The 27,064-nt window shown below is 41.5% G+C and overlaps 1 protein-coding gene across 1 annotated transcript in view; it reads right to left on the bottom strand.

Annotated features, from left to right (window-relative positions):
* Positions 1-1,052: 1,052 nt before the first annotated feature.
* Positions 1,053-27,064, bottom strand: part of gmip (GEM interacting protein) — a 34,939-nt gene continuing 8,927 nt past the window's right edge. The window contains exons 4-21 of the mRNA XM_088320593.1: positions 24,729-24,768; positions 23,420-23,545; positions 19,134-19,198; positions 18,931-19,038; positions 18,774-18,854; positions 18,370-18,531; positions 18,163-18,300; positions 17,909-18,099; positions 17,728-17,819; positions 17,582-17,644; positions 17,411-17,491; positions 15,689-15,825; positions 15,436-15,612; positions 13,425-13,562; positions 13,158-13,357; positions 12,730-13,057; positions 9,662-9,764; positions 1,053-2,250 (exon numbers count right to left, since the gene is read on the bottom strand). Coding sequence (XP_088176719.1) covers positions 1,739-2,250; positions 9,662-9,764; positions 12,730-13,057; positions 13,158-13,357; positions 13,425-13,562; positions 15,436-15,612; positions 15,689-15,825; positions 17,411-17,491; positions 17,582-17,644; positions 17,728-17,819; positions 17,909-18,099; positions 18,163-18,300; positions 18,370-18,531; positions 18,774-18,854; positions 18,931-19,038; positions 19,134-19,198; positions 23,420-23,545; positions 24,729-24,768 — 2,742 coding nt within the window. The 3' untranslated portion in view covers positions 1,053-1,738. The remainder of the gene's footprint in view (positions 2,251-9,661; positions 9,765-12,729; positions 13,058-13,157; positions 13,358-13,424; positions 13,563-15,435; positions 15,613-15,688; positions 15,826-17,410; positions 17,492-17,581; positions 17,645-17,727; positions 17,820-17,908; positions 18,100-18,162; positions 18,301-18,369; positions 18,532-18,773; positions 18,855-18,930; positions 19,039-19,133; positions 19,199-23,419; positions 23,546-24,728; positions 24,769-27,064) is intronic.

Raw genomic sequence — 27,064 nt, 5'->3', positions numbered from 1 at the left:
CTTTCACTACATAACTACCATGGAATGATGCATGATGGGAAATCCCCAGGCGGCAGACGCATGCGCACAGTAGCATCAAACCGCTCGCTTCGTTTGCAACGAAAAGAAACGATACCGAGATAGAGGCCACCGCGGCGAACAACGTTTGACTTGATTTGCCGTTTCGTGATGGTCGGTGTGTACCGGATGGAACCCATCCTTGACAAATTTGTGTTTTTCCGTACAGATTTTCTTATGTCTTAAAATGCATAATAAACGTACTTTGTACGGCAAAAACGTACAGGTTGACAGGTATGCGGACATACAGTGAAGTATGAATTAAACCAAACTTTTGCACCTAAAGACAATCAGCGTGGAAGACGGTCAACTATCTTATGCTAGGACATTGTAAACAAATTTGTCGCTACTGGGAAAACGTTTGGCAACAGAGTTGGAGAATGCAGTCAAGAACACCAGAGCGACCATGTACCACCAACAAGCTAATCGCGGGGCTTGTTGATCCGATGAGTTTTCATTTTACTGGGGCCATTTTGCGTTACAATGGCGACCAGAGTGTGTCACTATTAGCCCGTCCGCCGCACAGTTCAGAGAAGTCCCAGGTTGCTTGTAATTTGCATGTTCTCCCTGTGTCCTCTGACACAGTGGTTTCCTCCCACTTTTCAAAAACATGGGAAAGATGGGCTCAGCAGCTCTGCTACCCTCGTTAGGATAAGCCGTTTGGAAAATGAACGAAAGTGATTTTGGTGTTTATTAAGACACCTACATTTTCAGAATTACCACACAGTAGATTTAGGCTCATTATTATTATCAATGTTATTATCATAAATGTTATAGTTTTCGTTCTTATTAGTGTTTTGGGAAAAGTACAAGTTTGGTTAATGCTGCCTTTGGGCTGGCCTGCGAAACTATTGTCAGAAAATACACCAGTCCGTGGTACATTAAAGGTTGCAGAGCTGTGTTGGAAACCCGAAGCATCGTCTGGGAGCCGAAAGTGCTGGTTTTCTAAAAAGAGTCGGAATTCCCATCACAAAAGGTTTCAAATGGGTAGGATATCGAGATCATACTAATATTTTATTCCTGCAGTCCAAATTATTAAAATAAGATGATTTAGTACAAATTTTCACTGCACAACTGCTATTTAAGGTCAACAAAAACATAGTGCCAGAAAACATCCATAAATGATTCATTTGGAAAGAGGAAAATTATAACTTAGGGGGCTGGAGTGAATTCATAATCCCAAAGGTGAGAACTACCAGGAAAAGTATGTGTGTGTCTGTATGTGCAGTCAAACTTTGGAACAATTTACAAGACGAGATCAATCAATGTCCAACTATTCACATGTTCAGGTTAAGATACAAAAAAACATTCCTGGCGAAATACAGAGATGAAGAAAATGGGGTATGAGTGGTGCGGGAAATTGGGAATAGTGCGTCAAGTTAACTTTGTTTTATTGTTGCTATTCTTATATCATAACTGTTATTATTATTATCATTACATTTGTTGTTATAACATTGGTAAATGTGGTAGGGAAGATGAAGGGGTAGGTAGTAACTACCCATTTCGAACATATTATGTGGCATTATTTTGTTGTTGCGTTATTGTTTTTTTTCTGTTTTTATTTTGATGTTCGAATAAAGTTTTCATTCATTCATTCATTCATTCATTCATTCAAATGAGGGCCCAAAATTGTCCGCCTGTACATTCAAGTCAATAGCTTGCCTGAGTCAACATTGTTTCTTCACACAAAAAGTTGTTCCTCTTTTCCTGATTGGCTTCTCCTCAGCTTCAGTCCGGACAGAATCTTCTGCGCCGGTGAGGTGAAGTGTTGATCAACATGAAGGGCCTTCGGCGAATGGCATACCGCCTTCCTCTGTGCACCGCTAAAGCCGGCCGTGGCGGAGGCTGTCGGCTCCAGTCCGAGCATGTACTGGACCAGGTCCCTCGGACTGAGAGGCGGAACGTCCTCTGTGACCCGATGAGGCGTGCGGGTGCCGTCTGCGCTTCGGGGACAACCGTGTTGGGCAAGGTGCGGGGACGGACTGCGACTGCTGTCCGCGCTTCCCGGGGGTTCCCCTGAAAACAGTGCAGGCGGTTGCGAGTCGCAGCTCCGGCCGGCGGCTCGGCCTCTTGTTTGGTGATGGCGGTGGTACTTGACAGGCTGCCTGGTAAAGCGGTAGTACGGCCTGTCGGAGATAAAGTCCAGCCTGGGATCGTGATGATTCTGGTTCAGGGCCCCGCTCAGAGCCAGGACTGGGACACAAGGAAGAGAAAAAAAACACATCTTGGTTTCTTGACTCAAGTCAAGCAACATTCAGAACACCAATTGATAGTTTTCGTGCGATAAACGGTCGGCCATAATGGATGGGTTTGCCAGATGTTGTGACGGGTCTACTGATGATGTCAGATGTTCAAATAAAAAAGGACTGTGCAAGGTGTTGTTGTTTGACTTTACAATTTACCAAGTATTGTTACTGGATGCCAAAGAAAAAAATCTCACTTTCAATGCACCCTTTGGAGATGCTGGGCAAACGCTGTAATTGGAATGGGCAAAAAAAAAAAAAAAGTAAATTGCAAATTTTGTGTCTTTTTATGTATAATGTTTCTAATACTAGTCTAAATATTTATAGTTTATCATGAAAAAACCCTAACCCTAACCCTGTAATTGGAATGGGGAAAAAAAAGGAAATTGCAAATTTTGTGTCTTTTTATGTATAATGTTTCTAATACCAGTCTAAACATTTATAGTTTATCATGAAAAAAACCTAACCTTAACCTTAACCTTAACCCTAACCCTAACCCTAACCCTAACCCTAACCCTAACCCTAACCCTAACCCTAACCCTAACTGAGTGAGACAAACGAACGCGAAGGGACGAGGACAACAGGAAGTCCCAGGGGGCTCCCTAGACCAAAAAGAACACCAACAACTCGGAACCAGGACCAGGTAAGTTCAAAGAATTTTAACCACACTATCTCTCCTTAAGACAGATCCTGCGGTCCCCCTCGGGAGACACCCAAGCCCAAGGGGACGAGGACGGCAGGGAGTCCCACGGGGCCCCCTGAACCACAGGGAACACCACCGAGACAGGAAAATGGAAGGGGAGAAGAAACCTCTGGACGACAGGACGACAGAGGTCCCAAGCCACTTCCACAAAGACCACAGAGGCCCAAGCGAACCTCCAATCCTGTCTCCAGAGATAACCCTGACCGGGACCCGGACCCCAGACCTAACCTTAACCCAAATCCAAACCCAAACCCTTGCCCGAACCCAAACCCGGACCCGAAACCAAACCCTAACCCTAACTCTAATTCTAACCCTAACCCGATTACAACCCTAACCCCAAACCCTAACTTTAATTCTAACTCTAACCCAATTACAACCCTAAACCCTAACCCTAACTCTAATTCTAACCCTAACCCGATTACAACCCTAACCCCAAACCCCAACTCTAATTATAACCCTAACCCAATTACAACCCTAAGCCCAAACACTACACCCAACCCCAGCCACAGCCCCTTTCCCCCAAACAGACATCCCAGAACACCCCGGAAAATTCAACAATGGACACTTACAGCCGTCAAACCAAATATAATCTTGGGAGATTCCAATCTCTCGAGGATAGAATCTTACTCCAGAGAGGACTTCCAGATCGACAGCTACCCCGGAGCAACGTTTTACCACATGGCACATCTTCAAGAAAAAACTCCACGAAATTACAAGGTACAGAGGGTCATTCTGTCGGTTGGAATAAACAACAGGGAGCAACAACCTAAGAAGACAGCGGTGAAACAACTCCAGATGATGGTAAAAAACACCAAGGCCACCTTCCCAGCAGCTGAAATCTGGATACCGCTGATCAACTACTCACAGCAACTAGAAGACCTCCATAAACTCAACCTGGAGGAAATCAACGACCACATCTCCAGGAACATGCCATGCCTACCAAAACTCCCAGAACGGGACTTCCACACCACCGAGGACGGAATCCACTGGACAGGTAAGACAGCAGACAAGATGTTAAAACACTGGCTACACAATTTAAACTAAACACCCCCACAAACCCAAATAGGGAGGGGTATAAGAACATCATTCTACTAGCTCAGAACTTCACACCTACACAAAATCAGATTAGTCTACTAGAAAAGGGCTTATCGTTCGTCCCCACGGTAAATATTCGTAAGAAACAAAAGGAAATTCTGAGAGGAGAAATCCAAGAATTCCACCGAAAGCTTAAATTAGCAGCCTTCTTCAACAGGTCAGAAGATTCAGAACAAAAACATTTCATACCAAAATCTGATTGGGAACCAAGGAACAACCAAATCCCTAACATAATAACACAAGTGATTGAGGATAACCAAAGCCCAATTAACACACTAAACCCGCAGTCTCACAGAGACAAAGATAACCTTAGCAGAGGAGAATGTGAAGCCCTTTTTCAATTAGCTAACAACAAACAAATCGTTATCAAACCAGCGGACAAGGGTAGTGCAATAGTTATCCTAGACAGAACACAATACATATTTGAAGCACACAGACAATTAAATAACACAACACATTATAAGAAATTAATAAAACCAATATACCCAGAAACAGCCCAGAAATTAGAAGATATCATACAATCACTATTAGAAAATAAATATATTAACAAAAAACAAAGCCGCTACCTAATGGGAGAAGAAGAAGCCAGGCCCCGTAGATTTTACCTGCTACCTAAAATCCACAAACCGCCATTATCGTGGACTATACCATATGAAGTGCCAGCAGGAAGACCAATTGTCTCAGATTGCAACAGTGAATCCCACAGGATCGCTGAATACATAGACCACTTCCTAACTCCACTATCCACAAAACATAATAGCTACATTAAAGATACATATGACTTCGTAAACAAAATAAAACAGATTAAAATAACGCAGGACACTATCTTGTTCACCATTGACATAGATAGCCTCTACACAAACATAAATACAGTCGCAGGGTTAACAGCAGTAAAGCGCTGGATGGAAAAATACCCGGACACAGAACTAATAAAACTCCTAGAAATTAACCTCACTAGGATCGACTTTGAATTCAACAAGGAATTCTACTTACAGATCAGTGGTACAGCCATGGGCAAAAAAATTGCACCTGCCTATGCTAACATCTACATGGCACATTGGGAGGAGACAGCTTTTGAAAAATGCGACAAACTACCCACCAATTACTTTAGATACTTGGATGACATTTGGGGAACATGGACACATAATATAGAGGAATTCCACCAATTCCTACAAATCCTCAACACACACCATAATACAATTAAAGTCAAACATTCCACAAATGACCATCAGATAGATTTTCTAGACACAACCACTTACAAGGGACCCTCATTCACCCGAACACAAACTTTAGACACTAAGGCCTTGTTCAAAGACACAGACACACATGCACTCTTACACAAAAACAGCCTACATCCAAAACACACCTATAGGGGCTTAATAAAATCACAGTTGCTCAGATTCCACAGAAACTGCTCACAAAATACGGACTTTGTAAAGGCTACTCAAACCCTGTTCAAGGCACTGAGACCGAGAGGATACTCTAGATCTTTCCTCAGGCAAGTCCGTAAAACATTTTTAACCACAGGGCAACGGGACACACAGAAAATTATCCCCCTAATAAGTACCTACTCAGAATTTAGCCAAAATGCTAATAGAAAAATTAGACAAAATATAAACCAGACACTAAAGAACACAGACATAATCCAAGATTACAAAATCATCTCAGCCTTTAAAAGAAACAAAAACCTAAAAGACTACTTAGTAAAAAGTAAATTACCGGAAATCAACATAACACAAACGCAGGGCCCCACATTCTACAAACAAGCCACCACAGTTAGGAACACCGTCACCAACACAAACTACCTAATTAAACAAACAATCACACCTACTACGGAAAACTGTATATATGTCATAAAGTGTAAACACTGTGACATTAAATATATAGGAGAGACAGGAAATTCTATCAGATGTAGATTAGCACAACACATTTACAACATTAGAAATATTAGACAAAATAATACACATCTTGTCGCCCACTTCATTCAACATGGACTACAGGCTTTAGAAATATGGGGCCTGCAAACAAACAGCAATTGGACACAAAGGGAAAGACGCAAGGCAGAAAGACACTGGATAGAAAAACTTAACACTCTTTTCCCAGATGGACTAAACGAACGCAGGTGAGAAACGCTCCAGTTTCCTGGATGGCCAGTGCAGAAACTTGGTTTCCCAAGGACCTCCCAAAAATTTTTTTGGGGGACCTTGAGAAAGTAAGATTGCTTCCTAACCTAACCCTAACCCTAACCCTTACCCTATCCCTGTAATTGAAATGGGCAAAAAAAAAATATGCAATTTTTTTTTAAATGTATAATGTTTTTAATGCTGGCCTAGGTATTTATAGTTTCTCATGAAAAAACCCTAACCCTGTAATTGGAACGGGCAAAAAAAGAAAGAAAAATAATATTTAACATTTTGTGTCTTTTTATGTTTAAATTTTCTAATACTGGTCTAAGTATTTATAGTTTATCATGAAAAAACTCTAACCTTAACCCTAACCCTAACCCTAACCATAACCCTGAAATTGGAATGGGCAAAAAAAATAAAAAATGCAAATTTTGTGTCTTTTTATGTATCAATTTTCTAATAATGGTATAAATATTTATAGTTTATCATGAAAAAACCCTAACCTTAACCCCAACCGTAACCCTAACCCCAACCATATCACTGTAATTGAAACGGGCAAAAAAAAAAAAGAAAAATTCAAATTTTGTCTCTTTTTATGTATAATGTTTCAATACTGGCCTAAGAATTTATAGTTTATCATGAAAAAATCTTAACCCAAACCCCAACCCTAACCATATCCCTGTAATTGAAATGGCCAAAAAAAAAATGCAAATTGTGTTTCTTTTTATGTATAATATTTCTAATACTGGCCTAAGAATTTATAGTTTATCATGAAAAAATCCTAACCCAAACCCCAACCCTAACCCTAACCCTCACCCTAACCATATCCCTGTAATTGAAATGGCCCAAAAAAAATAAAATGCAAATTTTGTTACTTTTTATGTATAATGTTTCTAATACTGACCTAAGTATTTATAGTTTATCATGAAAAAACCCTAACCTTAACCCTAACCTTAACCCTAACCCTATCCCTGTTATTGAAATGGGAAATAAAATGCAAATTTTGTTTCTTTTTAGGTATAATGTTTCTAATACTGATAACTAATGTGTGTACATTAGTGATCAGTTCTTGTTATAACTTAGCCCGGTTTAATGACAGCCAAACTAGAACTTTGATTGCCCTATTTTGAATGTCAATCACTGTAACAATGAGGTAATTTTACACCCATTCAGCATGGCCGTTTTTACTCGGGTTGCCCAGATGCTGTTTACGTGGTTAAGAAATATCTATTGCACACTCCTAAAACCGGTAAAAATAAAACATACTTTGTCAAAATGGACCAACTCAAAAAAAACTAGATCATTTTGAACAAACTTTCTGGAATCTGTATAGAATAAGTCAATATTCTTGGTTAGGGCCCGGTCACACAGCCGTTTGCGTCCTTATGCGGGTAAAATTTTGCAATTTTTTTTTGCCCGTGGTTGCCCGCGATGGAAAATGCGCAAAATTGGCCAACCCGCTGTTCATCGGTGGTATGCCCGCAAAACAGACGCCGGCGACTGTTCCGCTTCCTCATCGCGTCATTTCCGCGTCATTTTCTCGTGTGGACCACGGGTATAAAAGCTCCCGAGCCGGTGTTGTGCCCAAATCCGACTCGAGACTAAGAAGACAGCGGTGAAACAACTCCAGATGATGGTAAAAAACACCAAGGCCACCTTCCCAGCAGCTGAAATCTGGATACCGCTGATCAACTACTCACAGCAACTAGAAGACCTCCATAAACTCAACCCGAAAAAAATTTCTCGGCATAACACCCGGCTGTAGAAATCATAACCGCTCAAGACACAGTCCCGTGAAGATCAAGATTTCAAGCTGTGGCACCGAAGAAGCCAATATGTTATTATTGTAATAGTTTTTCATTTTTATTTTATTATCTTGTTATGAAATAAAAATAAATGTCAAGCAATAAAAATGGATTAAGACGAGGTCACTACGGTGACGGGGATCCATGTCCACCCCTTGACGTCTCGAGCACAACTGACGTGTGCTCGGCAAATCGCGCTGTATATACGCGGAGAAAGGCGTTTGACCGTCACACGCGTAACACGCTAATTTCACGTGATAACACCGCGATACAGGCGCAGAACATGCTATTACCATGCTCCACCCACGATTACCCGCTGAAATTTCCCGTCCTACCCATGTGTAACCACGCCCTGGCCGCGGCCAGAGCACGTCGTTCCGCGTCATTACCTCGTGTGCCGCCCGCGGTTAACACGTGCTCAAAGTTTTGAGCAGCTCAAAATTTTATCGCGCGGCCAACCGCGTGTGAATTTCCGACCGCGAGTAAAGCACTGCTGTATCTCGTCTATATGGCGGTCTCAAAGCGTCCAACAGCGCCCAACAGCGTCTGCTTCATGGCCAGAAATTACCGGCCTGATTCAGCCTCGATACGCCCGTGAAAGGCTGTGTACCCGTGCTTTAAAGTATTGAGCACCGCAAAACTTTTTCGCACTGCCACCCGCGCGTGAATTTCCGACCGCGTGTTAAGCACTGCTGTATCTCGTCTGTATGGCGATCTCAAAGCGTCCAATAGCGTCCGCCTCACAGGCAGAAATTTCTGGCCGTGATTCAGCCGCAAGCGGCTGTTTGACCGGGCCCTTATCCCAGTCATTTTATTTTTGGTGCTTGCTGTTTTGTGGAATATCAACCAAATTTGGACAATTAATAAAACAACTGATTTTTGGAGTGCATTTTTGTATACAAAGAGAGATGTTAGATTCCCTCTCGCTCTCTTTTTACGTTATAACAACACGATTTCAAAAAGTTAAAAGCAATCTTTTTTAAATTTTTGGGCGTCTAAAACAGATTTCAAGAAACAGTTTGTACAATTTAGCACCTTTTAGTAAAAAAGTGCTTTCATTATAGCAAAACCAATATAATGTTAATCAATAAGCAAAAATACATGTACTTTTATAAAAATGTCAATTAAAAAAAAATTCTGATAGGTCGAGAAATATGCTTTTATTTTTATACATAGCATGAGCATCACCAAGAGGAAGCTGCCATGGTTTTCTGCCGTTTTACTGCTAAAGGTACCCCCCAGAAAACAAGCAAAAAAACTGGGCACAATCTTTTTAGTGGTCCCTTTGAAAAAAACAAACACATGTTTGTGTTAAACAACGCAAGAAGCAGGGTTGATTCTCAGATTTTTGTGTATCCCATCTGTTTTTCAGAGTGCAGTTCAGTGTTTGAGAAAGAGCCCAAAAGAAGAACTGAAAATCAAAGCAATCAAACAGAGAAGGAGACTGGAGGAAAGAGGTCTTAGTTGACCACAAAAAGCCCCAAACTAAAAAAAAAAAAGGAATTGGCGAGCAGAACTGCAAACTACAATTGGCAACTAAACTAATACCAGTTAATTGAAGTTCATTGAATAAACAATGTCTAGAAGACCACTAAACTCAGATGACTGTTCTATGGCTCTAGTTTCGCCTACCTGCTCTGTTATTAGCTTTGGGGCTGAGCTGGTCCACTGCCTCATTGGATGAAGACTTGTCAGATATATAACCTTCGCTCGACTCTCTCTTCATTCTTTCGCTCTGTCGGAATGACACAGGTTGAGTGGACTGCCTACAGGATGTTAAATTCGACTAGATTCGCTTAACTCAGCTGTTAAATATGTCGAAGTGTCCTTGGGAAAGACACTGAATCCCCAATGCCCCCAATAAGCAGGTCGGCGCCTTGCATGGCTGCGTGGCCGATATTGGTGTGTGAGTGTGTGTGTGAATGGGTAAGTGTGAAGTACATTGTAAAGCGCTTTGGGAGGTCTTCATTGACTTGAAAAGCGCTATATAAATGCAGACCATTTACCATTTAAATTGAAATCTGTTCTGAGCTTTAAGCAAATGTTTACAATATCAACAGGTTTGTATTCAAATATTTATATCCTTAACTGTAGATCAAATTTTTGATCATTATAATGTCCTATCTTATTTATCTTGCAATTCTTTTATTTGATTTTGTTTATTTATTTGGCAAAACTATGTAGACTTTATTAAATCCTTTAGCCTCAGCCAATAGACCTTTTATAGCCTATGTGACATCACAGTCAAACCTGGAGTCAAATTAATACTCCGGGCTGGTCAAAACACTGAGTAAACCAAGCTTGGGTTTTTCGCTAGTTTAGTATTGAAATGTTGTCATGTTGTAGGTTTGTGTGGCAGAATCAAAGAAAAAAATCGTTAGTGATCGTAAATTGAAGTTTTACAGCATCCCAGCGGACACTCCTGATCAAAGTAAAAAAGAACTGTGGTTAAAGGCATTAAAGCGAGAAGATTGGACCGAGGTACTCATAAAAATGCACGGGTCTGCAGCGTACATTTCCTATTAGGTAAGAGAAATTACCGTATTTTCCGCACTATAAGGCGCACCAAAAAGCCTTTATTTTTTTCAAAAGCTGACCATGCGCCTTATAGTACAGTGCGCCTTATTTATGGATCAATTTTAAAATTGCAAAGTTTTCCAACTAACTTGCAGCCGCCGACTAGATTTTCCCCCGAACGCCAAGTAGTACGCGGTGTATGCTGGGATTTATTTACCGGCGTTTCATTGGCTAACCAATGTGTCAATCATCATTTGAATCGATCACTATTGGCTAAAGTTATTCGGAGGTCAAGGGGCGGATCCTTTTCATCATTTACAGGTTGGCTTTGGCTTGAACGGCAAACAAAGCCTGCAATTGGCCGAAAAAGATGTGTCAATCATCAGTTGAATCGATCACTATTGGCTAAAGTTATTCGGAAGTCAAGGGGCGGATCCTTTTTATCATTTACAGGCTGGCATTGGCTTAAACGGCGAAACAAAGCCGCAATTGGCCGAAAAAGATGAATGTGTATAGCATGTGGCTGACGGCATAGAGAAAGCATTTTGTTCTATTCTGTATTTGTAAATATTGTATTCTCCTGGTTTTACTACCCTCACGGATATAAGAGGACATTGGCTGCACATTATTATGAACACAACAACTTCGGTGAGCTACTCCGGATTTTATATTGTCCCTGTATCTTGTTTCAGACTGAACTCGATGTTTCTGTGATAAGCGGTGCAGATAATGGATGGAATGGAGTGTCTATTTTTAAATTAAACTCAATTCCAAGTGTTTATTGTCATATGCACAGTAAAGTTGCGAGCGAAAAAGAAAATAGATATTAAGGAATGGTTGGCATTTCTTGAATCCCAAGACTTTAACCTTCCGAATGATATTTGGAACGATGCATTTGAGTGACATCGTACGGAGCCCATCCCAGCCATCTCCGGGCAGTGGGCAGTGGGCAGTGGGCAGGGGACACCCTGAATTGGTTGCCAGCCAATCGCAGGGCACACAGGGACAGACAACTCATTCGCTCATTCACACCTAGGGACAATCTGGACCGGCCAATTCACCTGAAATGCATGTTTTTGGAACGTGGGAGGAAACCGGAGTGCCCGGAGGAAACCCACGCAAGCACGGGGAGAACATACAAACTCCGCACAGGAAGTCTGGAGCTGGATTTGAACCCACGACAGGTTCCCATGACATGAACTGTGCCGCACAAGCGCTAACCACTGCGCCGCCGTGCTGCCATTGACTAATTTTTCATCTTAAAAAGATGATTTAAATTTAAAAACAATGTAGTTTTTAAGTGACAGTTTCTTACTTCCAAAGAATGAGCTCTGTTTTTGCCTTTCATGGATTTCTTGTGTGCTGTTACATCAGAAATTTACTAGAGGGGGTATTGCCGCAAGCTAAAGTAATTTGTAATGAAGATTATAAGGAGCTTATGACTGAATATGCTTTAAAAAAAAATTTAAATTATATTGTTGCTGATGTTTTATGGAGAGTAAAACAAAGTTGGGAACGGAGGGTCAAAACTACATGCAAACCCACAGAAAAGTGTAGAGTGAAGTGGAGGAGTGAGGGACACAAGACCCTTTCACCAAGTCAGGTCGGGAGCCCCCTAACATCTCTCTGACCATGACCTCTCGTTATTATTGACCAGCTGGAAGCAATAGTTAAAGGGAATGGACCAATTATATGTGTTTATGTTGTGTTTTGTTATTGAACGTAAATCCCAACAGAGGAAACTGAAAGACAAACAAAAGAACAGAGGCTTACGAGAGGTGGTTGCTGTAGATGTCATGAAGAATAAGGCGAAAAGCGCAGCACTCTTTTATGTCTTTTAAAGTTAAACACCACAGGTTATCGTTGTAACCAGTTAAAATGTTACTATTTCGAGAAATGAACACTTGTTGTATATGTTACGTCACCATTAACACAGCTCGAAGATAACCTGGTAACCAGGAAGTAAGTTCCAAATTCGTAGAGGAAGTGATTTCTTGCCCTCACCAAAAAAGCTGGAGGGGAAAGGGAAAGATGAACGATAATAATTCGATAGGTGAAAGAGGAGGTAATGAGTTTGACCCCTAATCTTAACAATATGCTGTAATGTGACTCTTTTAAAGAAATATTGAATTTAGATTTAGAGGTCCAGCTGTAAATTGAAGATCAAATTGAAATCTACTTACTTCTAGTGAGTAAGGGCGCTCCCGAGATGATGTTCCTTGTTGCGGTATGGTCTCAAAGTCCACATCAGGCGGACGATCACGTCTGGGAGGGGTTTCAGGAAGTGGGCCCGTGGGGGCCGGAGGAGGACTTGGGAGTCCAGCTGTCTGGTGTATGGAAAATATTTTGCCATGGTGCGAAATGAGGAAATCTACCAATAAGGCCTGGTAGGTGTTTTCCTGCAGGGCCACCACAGGCTGGTCTGTGCAAACAGGAGGGCGCAGTAGAGTCGGCCCGAAGACAATGCCTAAATTGTTGGAGGACATTTTGTTTTCGTTGTTTCTGGAAACCCTGCAAGGAAACGAGGTGTTGCCAACATGCTAGAGTAGTTAAAATCATAATCAAATATTGCATGAAGTTGATGTCACATGGTCTCTGTAGTCAAACTTACTTATGCAGATGTAGCACAAGGTGCTGCAAAGTGTTGTAATGACAGAGAGGGAGTTTCTGCAGGAGCTGCTGTAGGTTACAAACAAGGTCCACAAACTCTTTAGTGTTTTGGGTCGAGTCCCACCCGCCCACGTGGTGGATGCTTCTCCCCACTGATATGAACTCATTGTAGAGCTCCAAGGTCAGCAGGGGTTCTGGAAGCTAAATGGAAAAAGTATGGTCTAAGGAAAAATAATTGAAATTCTTTCCAGTGGCGTGCGAGCTTTACCTCCTTGAAGAAGTGCTTAAGAATGCAGGTTATGTCATGCGGGGACACTTCTGAGAGGTCCACATCCTCTTTAAAATCTTCTAAGGCCTGGCAGAGCTTCTGGACACGAGGCTTTGACCCACTCACCCGATACACACCCTGGCAGGAAAGATCAGAAAAACTAGAATTGAGTGTTTAAAAATGTAACACTTCGGTGCCATTGATGGCACAAATCTGTCAGGGCGTGCCAGAGGTTGTTTTTTGCCTCGAACATCATGTGCCGTCAAGTACCTTTTATGATTGGAATAAAAGGTCCTTTTGCATCTTTTGTGAAAATCAAGCCAGTCAGATACCGTACTGATTAAAACTGGCCATTAATTGGCAGGGAAGCCTTTTTTTCTGAATTAAAAAAAACTGGACTCTAAAACTTCTGTCCTTGGAAGAAGTGACACCATTCTGTGTAAAATTCTTATCAGCATGATATCTCTGAGGAAAAGGTTTTAGTTTCTGTCTGAATTCCTCATTCAAAACATGTACCAAATATTCCCAAATAATTTTAATACTGCATGTTCCAAAGATTGCGAATATTTTTGAAAAAATTAGACTCCTCAGTCAGGTAATTGCAACCACAGGGGGAAAACAGCTGTCGGACAAAGGCTATGAACATGAAACCCAAATGGAGTAGAGAACTATTTTTAAATCTCTTCAGAAAAAACAGCCATAAAGTTCTATTCTGTAAAAACACATCACATTTGGAAATTGAAAAGCTTACATTGGAGAAGAAGATTTGTTACGAAAACCTTAAGATAATATAATTTTGATGCATCAGTGAATCTGGCATTTGGTTTTTCATTGCAAGTCTTTAGACCCATTTGTCCATTTTATGCTTGTAACTGCATATGTTCATGTCCGCAATACCCTTCAACACTTGTCCTGAAGGAACTATTGTAACATTCAACTGAATTGTGGAGAAAGTCTGCACAATGGCCAAGCATAAAACAACATCTGTTCCCAACTCTAAAACATTGACAGCTTTGGAATTGTCCTCGATTATTATCAAACGTGTGTTGACAACATTTAAAATGGCTAGGCAACCCTTCTATGAGGCAAACACTAGCGATTCATTAGGATTAAATTTGTCCCAAAAATATTTGTAAAGCCCTGACAATTCTATCATAAATATTTGTCATAATCAGTTTTATTGACAAAAAGCACCTAGTAGTATTACACAGAATGATGTTTCTATCATGTGACCTCTGGCCATTTTTCAGCTACGGCTGAGCAGTGCTTGCCATATCTATCCTCCATGTCTCTGACAAAAGGAGTAGAAGAACAAAACATCAGTACATTACTTTGAGAATGGGAGATGGTTTGATTCAATTTAAAATCTGCTAAATACAATCTGATCACTCTTGATGACCACTTATTCTGAGATACATCTAGTAATGTATTCTTAAAAGAGAGCACCAAAGGCAGCAAAAGTTGAAGCATTGGAGAGCCAATGACTGATTGACGGATATTTGCATTAACCGTTTTGCGACCTGCAATCAGATTCACTTAGAGTTTTGGGACACTCATTCCAGAACAGCCTGTGCCTAAGAACATTTTTACGCCCTGACTTGACTTGTGACAACAAGGAGTCCCTCTAAATTGTGTTGACATGATTGGAAGGAGAAGGACATCATCAGGCCGCAAAAATCATAAAGGCAAGTGGTATCTTAAAAGATAAAGATTGTTCCACAAAAACATGTGATTTTTCCAAAGCCAACTTATTTTGTACAGCGGATTACTGAAAAACTGCAAAAGTAGATAACAATTTTTGTATCTGGTGAAAGATGAGGGTTCAATGTTTCATACGGTTGTGTTTATACAGTACCAATACACATTTTCTGTAGGCCTTGAATAATGAGGCAAAATACTTAAAATTGTTAGGCGCTGGTAAATTCTCTTTCAGGGAAATGGCTGGCACTGAAAGAGTTTTAATGAGACCTTGGGGAACAGTTTTTTTTTTGGTTACGTTTTGAAAAGATACCTGCAAGGAGAGTGCACGACTCTCGATTTCAGCGGTGCATCGTCGTACCACGAACGGGATGTCATCCGGCGTGTCCCGCAGCAACAGCGACAGCGACACGCCAAAGACTGTTCCTTTGTGGTTGTGGCACTCCAACTGACACACGTCCATGCACTTCCTGTGCCAGCCGAGACCGCACTGACAAAGGCATATTTGAATCAAACCACCATGCGAAACTTTTCAAACGTATCTCTGATGCGAGAGGGACGCACACCTCCTCGCATTGCACGCCGTTGACATAAATGTAGTTGTCGCACTGCTTGCATTTCACCATCTTGCTCTTCAATTTCCTGAGTCGGTGAGTTAAAGCCGCCCGGGATGGGTTGCGAACTTTGACCTGATCAAGGCACTCTAGAGAAAAAGTGGACAAGAGGCAAATATTTAAAAATAAAACTCTAATTCATATGATTATGATTTGAAATGAGTGGCATTATGACATTTGTGTATGGGTGTAGCAGTGTAAATGGCAATAATTAATCTAGATTTATATACAGTAAGTATCCAAATGTACAAATCTATCATAGAAATTACTCAAATACCTAAATTCAATTAAATCATCCTTTGTCTGCCTTTCTCTTGCCCTCCAACACGACTCAGAGTTTTTCCCATGTTTTTACTAAAGAAAATTATACATAATTCACCAAAATAGTAAATAATTGAAAAAAGTCAAACATTTTGTTGGGATTTGGTATTATTTTCCAAATTTAATAACTCATAAAATTTGAAACATTTTCCACCAAATAAGATAATGTTGTTAATTTTAAGGGGTGGCACGGCGACCGGGTGGTTAGCGCGGAGGTTCAAGGTTCAAGTCCAGCTACCGCAGATTTCTCGTGTTAGGGGCGGCAGTAGCTCAGGAGGTAGAGCGCTCGTCTCAGGATCAGGGGATCCAAGTTCGAATCCCGGCTCGTCCGTGTTACATGTCGAAGTGTCCTTGGGTAAGACACTGAACCCCTAATACCCCCAATAAGCAGGTTAGCGCCTTACATGGCTGCAAGGCCGCTATTGGGAAATGTGGAGCACATTGTAAAGCGCTTTGGGAAGTCATTGACTTGAAAAGCGCTATATAAATGCAGATCATTTCATTTCATTTCATTTCGTGTTAGGTATGCATGTTGTCCCCGTGCCTGCGTGGGGGTCCTCCGGGCACTACGGTTTCCTCCCACATTCCAAAAACATGCAATTCAGATGCATTGCCCGGTCCAAATTGTCCCAAGCCATTAACGAGCGTGTGAAGTTATCTGTCTCTGGGTGTCCTGTGACTGGCCGGCAACCAGTTCAGGGGTCCCCTGCCCACTGCCCGAAGATGACTGGGATGGACTCCAGCACCCCCGCGACCCTACTGGGGATAAGCGTTGCAGATAATAAATGGATGGATGGATAATAATTTTAAGGGACAGTGTGTATTACTTAGGTCCTTCTAGGTGTAAAAATATATTCGTTGAAAAAAAACAATATTGATTCAAACATTAAGCAATACATAAACTATCTAACAAACGTGCTTACTCTATAATAATCACAGGTCGAAAAATGTGTATTCATGATACATATTTTGAGGCTTACCTAAAGGGAGCTGACATGTTGTCATCCATCTTGCTGCTTCTACCCAAAACCCTCAAATAGGCTGGGCAAAATAATGAGAAGTAAAATGGTTTGGTTTGGTCACTTTCAGTCTCTGTAGTTTGTATTGTTCCCTATACTTTTAAGCGTTCGTTTCCAGTTGCTCTATGCCATACGGTGACATCTAATGGTCAAATAATACACACTGTCCCTTTAATGATATCTTTATTTCACTTACTAAAGAAAAGTTAAAGTTATAGTTAAAAATAAAAAAAAGAACGATAATACATTAAATCTGCAAAAAAACATGCCAATGTGATAATGTGATTTTTTTGGCTTGTATTGTTTCAAAGAACATAAATGTGAAGTCACAAACCCGATTCAGACGCCACGCCGCGGTCATCTAAGTCATCTGCCAGGGTGTTGTACGTTTTGTGAACTTTCCTGTGACATTGAGCTGCCGTGTTTGGATCATTATAAGAACAAAAGTTCTTTATTCATGTTTTTACATCGCTGGGCATAAATGATAATGAAGCACTACGATTACCTGGACTGGAAAGGGATTCCAAACTGCCGCCGACGCTCTCGCTGTCGCTAAAGCCGAATTTTCCTAATGGGCAGTAGACAGACACATGATTGACTCGTTATTCAAATGGAGTTGAGGAAATGCTTATGGATGCATTGGAGACTTGCTGGAATCACTGGGTTTCCTGTAGGGACTGTCATCCATGTGAGGGGAGGAGTCCTGCACAGAGCTGAGGGGGTTGCTTGTTTTCCGCTTGTTCCTAAAAATCATAACAGAATTTACAGTCTGACAATATTCAAACAGTACATTTTTGGTAGATTCTGATTGGCAACAAAACGAGTTTCTTACCGTTTTCCCTGAGGCGCATACTCCTGGAAGGAGAAGACGTGTAGAGGAGTCTCCTGGCGCTGCCTGCTTCGTACATACACCAAGTAGGGCTCGCCAGGCTCAAGGGATCGGCAGGTTAGCTCCAGGTTATGATACCCAAGGGGAACCGGTTCGGTCTGCTGCCGCTGATAGTAGAACATGTTGACTGTGACCTGGAGTACGACTGGAGATGACGTAAGAGCGAAATGCATGTTGGAGAACATGGTGGCGCTGACCTGCTTGAGCACTGTGTCTCCCTGACAAATGAGCTTGCGGGTGTGAGAGATAATTCTCTCTTTGACCTTCACTAGTTCCTCCTGGTGGATCTTGGCATCGTGTATGCACTGCCTGTAAAGTAGCTCGGACTCTGTTACCTTGAGCGGGAAATATACTACATTAGGGTGAGGGTTTTTCAAAAGACTGTTCATGATGACTGCTCCAACCTTGATCTGGGCTTCATCCTTGGATTTCCTTCTCTTTTCTAGAGTTTTGAGGCCACCCGGGTCGTCCACGCTTCTAATTGTGATAGCTTTAGCCTTCTCCAGCTCATCGCAGCGCTGAAAGTATTGCTGCTGAGACTTTTTCAGAGCTGTCACCGCGTCATTCTGAAGAAGGCAAAGAGTAGCATATGGGCTAAAATGCTGATCCAGTTTATAAAACCCATTTCAAAGTACAGGACTGTCGGATTGTGAACGGCAATTGTCTGTCCTGTGACATGTAACATAAATGGTCCTCAGTTATCGGGGCCACACAATTCCAAATCAATGACAACCAATGTTATGCATCTTACACAGATGTTTGAATGAGTATTTTTGCTACAAATAGACACTCAGCCAAGGTCACTTACCATTTTCCTCTTCTCTTTCGTCCACTGCTCCTTGAATTCCCGCCGCCACTTATCAATCTCGTTCCTCTTGGCGGCCAAGGCCTTTTACCGAAGAGATAGACGATTAACAACTGAAAAACGCCAACCTCGAGCGGAACTGTCGGTATGTGAACCCTACCTGGTAACAACGGTTCTGCAAGAGGTCAGAAGTCTTTCGAGAGTTCATACTGTTTTTCAGGTCTTGTTCAAGAGCCATGGTGTAGATATAGTGCAGTGGCATCAAATCCTACACAAGTCACAACAACTTTTGATTGTTTTTCCATGACCCAACAAAGAAAAAAACATGTTCAGAATCAATCATATTGGCATGAATTCAGTTACCTGCCCCGCCAAACTCGCTTTTGCAGCTTCAGATGTCTTCATGACGGTCTTGGCAAATTCTTGTTCTGTAAAAAACAAAAAAAATCTGTAGTTGTCCTGTTAAAAATAGGTACATAAAAGTGCTGTGCATAATTCAACAGCGACTCAATATGAGTTAGAAGTAGTTTAAGACTTGTCAAATCAGCATACTGATGTTGGTAATATCAAACATTCATTCATTGAGTAAAGCAGGAGATACACACGGAGGGCTTTGTGTATGTATGTCAATTTTCGGATGGCTAGGGAGCATGAAACACAAGCACACACATACACACACACACACATAAACCTTGATTTTTGGTATTGGCCCTTGTACAGTGATGAACTATTGTAAAAAAGCCATTTATAGAAAAGCTGCATTACTGTTGCTAAAAACATCAAATATAATTGAACATCATTCAAATAAGACCTTTGGGGGAACCATAGATTTTTTAACAAAAGTGCACAATTATTAACACATTGAAGTTGATTCAGGAGTAACATTCATGGCAAAATGAATGCAGATTCACGCAAGTATTTAGCATTGTGTGACATCGCAATAGCACATTGGCAATTTATGAAAAAAGGTATAAAATTGAAGAAAATACCTTGTTACAAGATTTTTTTTGTTGGTTTAAAATTGTTTGGCCATGTATAGGACTTTAGAGTTTCGTTATACAGTTTTACAACACCATTAAATAGTAATAGTAGTAGTATCCTATTAGTTGTAGAAATAAGAGGAGGACTAGATGTATAGATTGAAATATTAATGGATTACAATAGTTTTCTCTGAAGGAAAAAAAAGGCTTCCGGTTTAATTTTAACAACACAAAGAGTCCTAGCTTCTAATTTTGCCTCTATGTTGATAAAAATAACAAAACAAGCCACACTGCCTGCTCAGCATCTGAGCCTGTTCTCTGAAGGCAACATGCCACCACTCAGTCGCAGCCTACTGAATGCTAATCCCCCTTTGCTAATCCTTTGTGCGTGTGAACCATCCAGTTAGCAGTTCCTTGAACTTGATATAAAAAGGATGTCAAATCTTTTGCATTGTGGTCATAATAAGATCAAATTTAACACAAGAGCTGGATCCATACATGTGCCTTTACCAAGTTTTGGGGGGTCCGATTGTTAGTAGGAGAGCTATCAAACATTACTCAGAACAACTTGCCAGATGCTTTGAAATCAATTTAAATACAAGTAAGGCCTTGGAAGATAGATGACGAATGATGATGTATATATACTGGACTGTCTCCGAAAATTAGAATATTGTGATAAAGTTCTTTATTTTCTGTAATGCAATTAAAAAAACAAAAATGTCATACATTCTGGATTCATTACACATCAACTGAACTATTTCAAGCCTTTTATTATTTTAATATTGCTGAATTTGGCCTACAGCTTAAGAAAACTCAAAAATCCTATCTCAAAATATTAGAATACTTCCTCAGACCAAGTAAAAAAATAATTTTATAACAGCAAAACTAAATCAAACATTTGAAAATGTCCATTGATGCACTCAGTACTTGGTTGGGAATCCTTTTGCACGGATTACTGCATCAATCCGGCGTGGCATGGAGGCAATCAGCCTGTGGCATTGCTGAGGTGTTATTGATGCTTCGATAGCGGCCTTCAGCTCATTTGCATTTGTAGGTCTGGTGTCTTTCATCTTCTTCTTAACTATACCCCACAAATTCTCGATGGGGTTCAGGTCAGGGGAATTAGCAGGCCAATCAAGGACAGTGATGCCATGGTCAGTGCACCAGTAACTGGTGGTTTTGGCACTGTGGGCAGGTGCCAGATCATGCTGGAAAATGAAATCCTCATCTCCATAGAGCTTTTCAGCAGATGGAAGCATGTAGTGCTCTAAAATCTCTTGGTACACAGTTGCATTTACTCTGGACTTGATGAAACACAGTGGACCAACACCAGCAGCTGACATGGCTCCCCAAACTATTGCTGACTGTGGGAACTTCACACTGGATTTCAAGCAACTTGGATTTTGCTCCTCTCCAGCCTTTCTCCAGACTCTGGCGCCTTGACTTCCAAATGAAATGCAAAACTTGCTTTCGTCTGAAAAGAGGACTTTGGACCACTCTGCAACTGTCCAGTGCTTCTTCTCCATAGCCCAAGTCAGACGCTTCTTCCGTTGTCTTGAGTTCAGAAGTGGCTTGACCATGGGAATACGGCTATTGTAGCCCATTTCCCGGACACGTCTGTGAACTGTGGCTTTTGATACCTGGACTCCAGCTTCAGCCCACTGTCTTTGAAGCTCCCCCAAATTCTGGAAGCGGCTCTTCTTCACAATTTTGTTAAGGCTGCGGTCATCTCTCTTGGTTGTGCAGCATTTCCGGCCACGTTTTTCCCTTCCAACAGACTTTTTGTGGATATGCTTTGAAACTGCACTCTGTGAACAGCCTGCTCTTTGAGAAATTTCTTTTTGTGTCTTACCCTCCTGATGGAGGGTATCAATGATGGTCCTCTGGACAGCAGTCAGATCAGCAGTCTTCCCCATACTTGTGATTTAGTTTACTGAACCAAGCTGAGTGTTTTTAAGGCTCAGGAAACCTCGCAAGGTGTTTCGAGTTAATTAGATGATTCAGGTGATTAGTTGAATAGCCTACTTGTATACTTTTTCATGATATTCTAATATTTTGAGATAGGATTTTTGAGTTTTCTTAAGCTGTAAGCCAAATTCAGCAATATTAAAATAATAAAAGGCTTGAAATAGTTCAGTTGATGTGTAATGAATCCAGAATGTATGACATTTTTGTTTTTTTAATTGCATTACAGAAAATAAAGAACTTTATCACAATATTCTAATTTTCTGAGACAGTCCAGTATATATATATATATATGATATATATATATATATATATATATATATGTATGTATGAATATATATGTATGTGTGTACCCCCTAACCTCCTCTTTCATCACTGGTTAGCGTGTGTACGGCACAGTTCTGAGGTCATGAGATCGAACCTTCCTGTGTGGAGTTTGCATGTTCTTCCTGTGCTTATGTGGGTTTCCGCTGGGCACTCCATTTTCCTCCCACATTCCAAAAACATGCATGTCAGGTTAATTGGCCGATCCAAATTGTCCCTAGGTGTGGATAAGCGAGTGAATGGTCTGTCTCTGTGTGCCCTGCGATTGGCTGGCAACCAGTTCAGGGTGTCCCCTGCCCACTGCCCGAAGATAGCTGGGATGGGCTCCAGCACCCCCGCGACCCTACTGAGGATAAGTGGTGCAGATAATGAATGAATACAATAACTATTTTACATGCATATTCAATGTATATGCAAGTAAAAAACTACACTACTGTTCAAACGTTTGTGGCCACCCAGACAATTTAGTGTTTTCCAGGAAAAAGTCGCACTTTTATTTATCAAATAAGGTGTCCAATGTCTGAGTTCTTTTGGCCATATCAATCTCCTCCCTTTATTGGCCAGTGTCAGACTCAGTCTCATGGCTTTTTCTTTGAAGGGCACATTTCATGTTTTCCTCTTCACTGTAAATATTGTCACTGGTGTTTTGCGGATACAATTTAAAGAAACTGCTCGTTGAGGGCCTGTAAGACATCTATTTCTTAAACTAGATACTCTACAGTACTTGTCCTCTTGCTTGGTCTTTACACTCTTTTGTTTCCTCCTGTTTGTGCTGTTTTCTGAAGGAAGTAGTACACACCAATGTAAATGTTCATTTTTTGGGGGAAATTCCTGCATGGAATATCCCGCATTTCTTTGAACAAGAATAGACTGTCGAGTCTCACGGAGTTCTCTTTTTCCAGCCATTCTGAAAAGTTTAATAAGACCTACAAATGTGATGCTCTAGAAACCTGACTATCTCAAAAGAAGGTTAATTTTATAACTTCTATAACCAACCGTTTTCCACAGCTCTAACATCATTGCTCAAGGGTTTTCCAATCATCCATTAGCCTTCTAATGCAATTAGCATATACAATGTACTTTTAGAACACTGGAGTGCTGGTTGCAGGAACTGGTGATATTGCATTAAAAAACAAATAAGAGCAGCTTTAAGAGTTATTTACCACGTTAGCAATGGAGGGGTGCATTTCTAATTAATTCCATGTTATCTTCATTGAAAAAAAAAACAGCGCTTTTCATTCAAAATACGAACATTTCCAAGCGACCCCCAATTCTTTAACAGTACATTTTTAATGAATTTGTCAAATAGTAACAAACAGCACAGTCAGAAGTCCTAACACATTTGTCTGCATTGGTGTCAATTGCCTCCCATGCACTCACCCAAGCTGAGTTTCTTCTCCATCCAGGCTAGGAGGTCTTTGGCGTAGCGGCACCACATTTTGGCATACCGCAGTGCCGTTTCCACGCCATCCTCGCAGCGGCAGAGTGCCAAGTCGGCCTCGTGAGCTGGGAAGGAGTACATCAGCATGGCGGTGGCTCAGAAAAACAAGAAAAACTGCACTCTTTTTTTGTATAAGTGTGGAAACACACTAAAATGCATGGAAGGCCTCAAATGAAGAAATAGATGAAGAGTTTCTTGAAGGTGTGGCCATGCTGCTCTGGCAAATAAGCATTTTGCATGTCGCAGGTGACAAAATCCCGGGAGTGTTTTGAAAATAAGTTAAGTGGGCGTTGACGCAGAAACCACTAACCCACAGTCCTAACCTGCATCTACCCGCACAAATCCTTATTGGTTCCTCCTCAGCTAATAATACAACTACAAGGACAATCCTGACATCTGAACACATTTCCGGTCCCTGCTTTAACTCATATGTTCCATCCAAGTTTGCCTGACAAGTCTTTAAAAAAGTGCCCACTCAGTTTGAAGTCTCCTTTAGCGGTCGATGTTCAAGTAGATTTGTGCTGCGTCCTGTCTGTCAGAAAGATGGAGGATTATCTGGAGTGCACTTGGATTGTACAAGCTTTCCAATTTGGCCACCTGCCCAGTAACAGTTTGAACAGAGCAGTAAACAGAACTGATAGGTAATTAATCCTGACCAATGGGAGAAGGGAACACACACAAGGCCCCCAGAGATCATTTGCTCTGAAAGCACTTGAAAAAAATCCACAGAAACGTATTTTTAGCAGGGCAAAGGTCAGTGATTCAAAACACACTTGGAAGGAAACCGAAGCACTGTTGGTGGTGCAGATGGATGAAACACCCGGAGTCAGAACTCAACCACAAAAAGAAACCCAGCAGTGAGACGTGGTTTGGAGATAAAAGTTGTCACGCACTCGCCTCCTAGCAACTACGTGGCGTTCACTCACTCCTACTAAATCTAAAGAATCACTCGCCGCACCCCCTAACCTCCTCTTTCATCACTCAGCGACCAAAACTTTCCGTTCTGGTCTTGCTGTTTTTGGCTTTCTGTTTGTGTTTACGGGCCTAACACCTCGCCGGGGTGAAGGAGGACAGCTGCCACCAGCCTAATCTTCATCCTAATCTTGTTAGTACACGTCAATTACAAACCAAGACCAAATAGTGGATTGAAACAAGACACAGGAAACGAGACTAAAATATGGTTTGATGTTGTAATGAGAAAATTAAGGTAAGAAACTACCTATTAGCAGTAAAAAAAAAGAGGCTTACCCAATGAGTTCCCATCACCATCAATCGTTGCACAGTATTCCTAAAGACATAATTTTAAGAAAACAAAATAAATATTCCCAAAAATATAACAAAAATGTGATTAATGGTAGCTTCATTAATTACCCTAAGGGGCCGGTCACACAGACATTTGCGGCTGAATCACGGCTAAAATTTTGCGTTTTTTTTTTAGCCCGTGGTTGCCCGCGATGGAAAATGCGCAAAATTGGCCAACCCGCTGTTCATCGGTGGTATGCCCGCAAAACACGCGGGCGACTGTTCCGCTTCCTCATCGCGTCATTTCTGCGTCATTTTCTCGTGTGGACCACGGGTATAAAAGCTCCCGAGCCGGTGTTGTGCCCAAATCCGACTCCTACGCAACACATCCACCCCCCCACCCCCTCGCGTGAACGCGCATTCTGCTGAGATCGCTTTTGTGGGAAGCGTACATTGACATTGGTGACTTTTGCATCCGCGTTAACAAACGCAATTTGTAGAATACGATCGCGCTTTATTGTCTAAATAAACGCGTTATATAGACTAGGATCTCCCAATTGTTATAATTAGCTCGCTTTATAGTTTTAATAAGCGTTTTATATAGAATACGATCGCTTTCGTTGGAAGCGCAGCAGAATGCGCGTTCACGCGAGGGGGGGAGGATTTACCGTTCGATTACGTTCACAACAAAAACAAAGACGGAATGGTTTAAGTTGTATTACATTTCCAACAAATGCAAGACGAAGTGGTTTTGGTTATATGTTCGCCATTACATTGCCTAAAAGTGAGATAAAACGAGGTCAAAGTGGTTGTAGTAGCGAGGGGATGCAAATCTCGGCACCGGGCTGTAGAAATCATAACCGCACAAGACACAGTCCCGTGAAGATCAAGATTTCAAGCTATGGCATCATTTTTATTTTATTATCTTGAAAAGAAATGTCAAGAAATAAAAATGGATTAAGACGAGGTCACTACGCTGACGGGGATCCATGTTCACCCCCTTGACGTCACGAGCACAACTGACGTGTGCTCGGCATTCGCGCTGTTTTTACGCGGAGAAAGGCGTTTGACCGTCACACGCGTAACACGCTAATTTCACGTAATAACACCGCGATACAGGCGCAGAACATGCTATTACCATGCTCCACCCACGATTACCCGCTGAAATTTCCCGACCTACCCATGTGTAACCACGCCCTGGCCGCGGCCAGAGCACGTCGTTCCACGTCGTTCCGCGTCATTTCCGCGTCATTACCTCGTGTTGACCACGTGTGCGGCACGCGGTTTAACACGTGCTCAAAAAGTTTTGAGCGCGGCCAACCACGTGAAAAATTCCGACCGCGAGTAAAGCACTGCTCTATCTTGTCTATATGGTGGTCTCAAAACGTCCAACAGCGCCCAACAGCATCTGCTTCACGGCCAGAAATTTCTGGCCGTGGTTCAGCCTCGATACGCTCGTGAAAGGTTGTGTACCCCGCGCTCTGAAGAATTGAGCAGCGCAAAACTCTTTCGCGCTGCCACCCGCGCGCGAATTTCCGACCTCGTGTTAAGCACCGCTGTATCTCGTCTGAATGGCGATCTCAATGCATCCAATAGCGTCCGCCTCAAAGGCAGAAATTTCTGGCCGTGATTCAGCCGCAAATGTCTGTGTGACCGGCCCCTAAATTTCAGTGGTGGGCAAGGCCTTCACTGGACATCATTATCATAATTGTAACAAAGGTCAAATCCATTTTAAATATTTTTTTCCAAAGTGTTTACATTTTTAAAATTATTCTACAAATGTACTTTTCATTATGTATTTAAACCATCTAGTTACAGTAGTATTAGGTCTAAGTATTCAGCTAGCCTGTGTCATCAGCCTAGATGAAATCTGCCCGAGGCTTTCTGAATAAACAGTGCTAGCCTCTGAGCACTGCAGGTGAATGGCACTTGTAGCTAATAGTTGCAATAGCCAATAAGATTCCCAGTTGGCGACAGTAAGGCCAGCTAGAAAGCCCCATGTTGAACGTGTCAGGGGGGCACGGTGCACCAAAAAGATGCCAACCGCCATGAAACTTGAAGAAGAAGGGACATCTACACGTCTTGTGCTTGAATACTCACTTGAGTTAAGCGTAGGCAGAATTATGTAGTTTAACCAAGCTACATTATAACTTTTTGTAAATCTATATGTGACATGATAACAATTGTAACCCACAATGGCTGAAGGGGATGACAACAACATTTTGGTTGCAGATATACTTGCAAAGCCATTTTAAGACAGACTTTTAAGAAAAGCAAGATTTCGTGAAGAGGTCATACTTTGAGAACAATTTCTTTTCAATTCTCTTGATTTTAAATGTTTG

Source organism: Urocampus carinirostris, chromosome 1 (genome assembly GCF_059441175.1).
Source record: "Urocampus carinirostris isolate Australia breed hairy pipefish chromosome 1, RoL_Ucar_1.0, whole genome shotgun sequence".
NCBI classification, from domain to species: domain Eukaryota; kingdom Metazoa; phylum Chordata; class Actinopteri; order Syngnathiformes; family Syngnathidae; genus Urocampus; species Urocampus carinirostris.
Note: the sequence above shows the minus strand (reverse complement) of the source record. Positions and strands in the feature narration are given on the sequence as shown.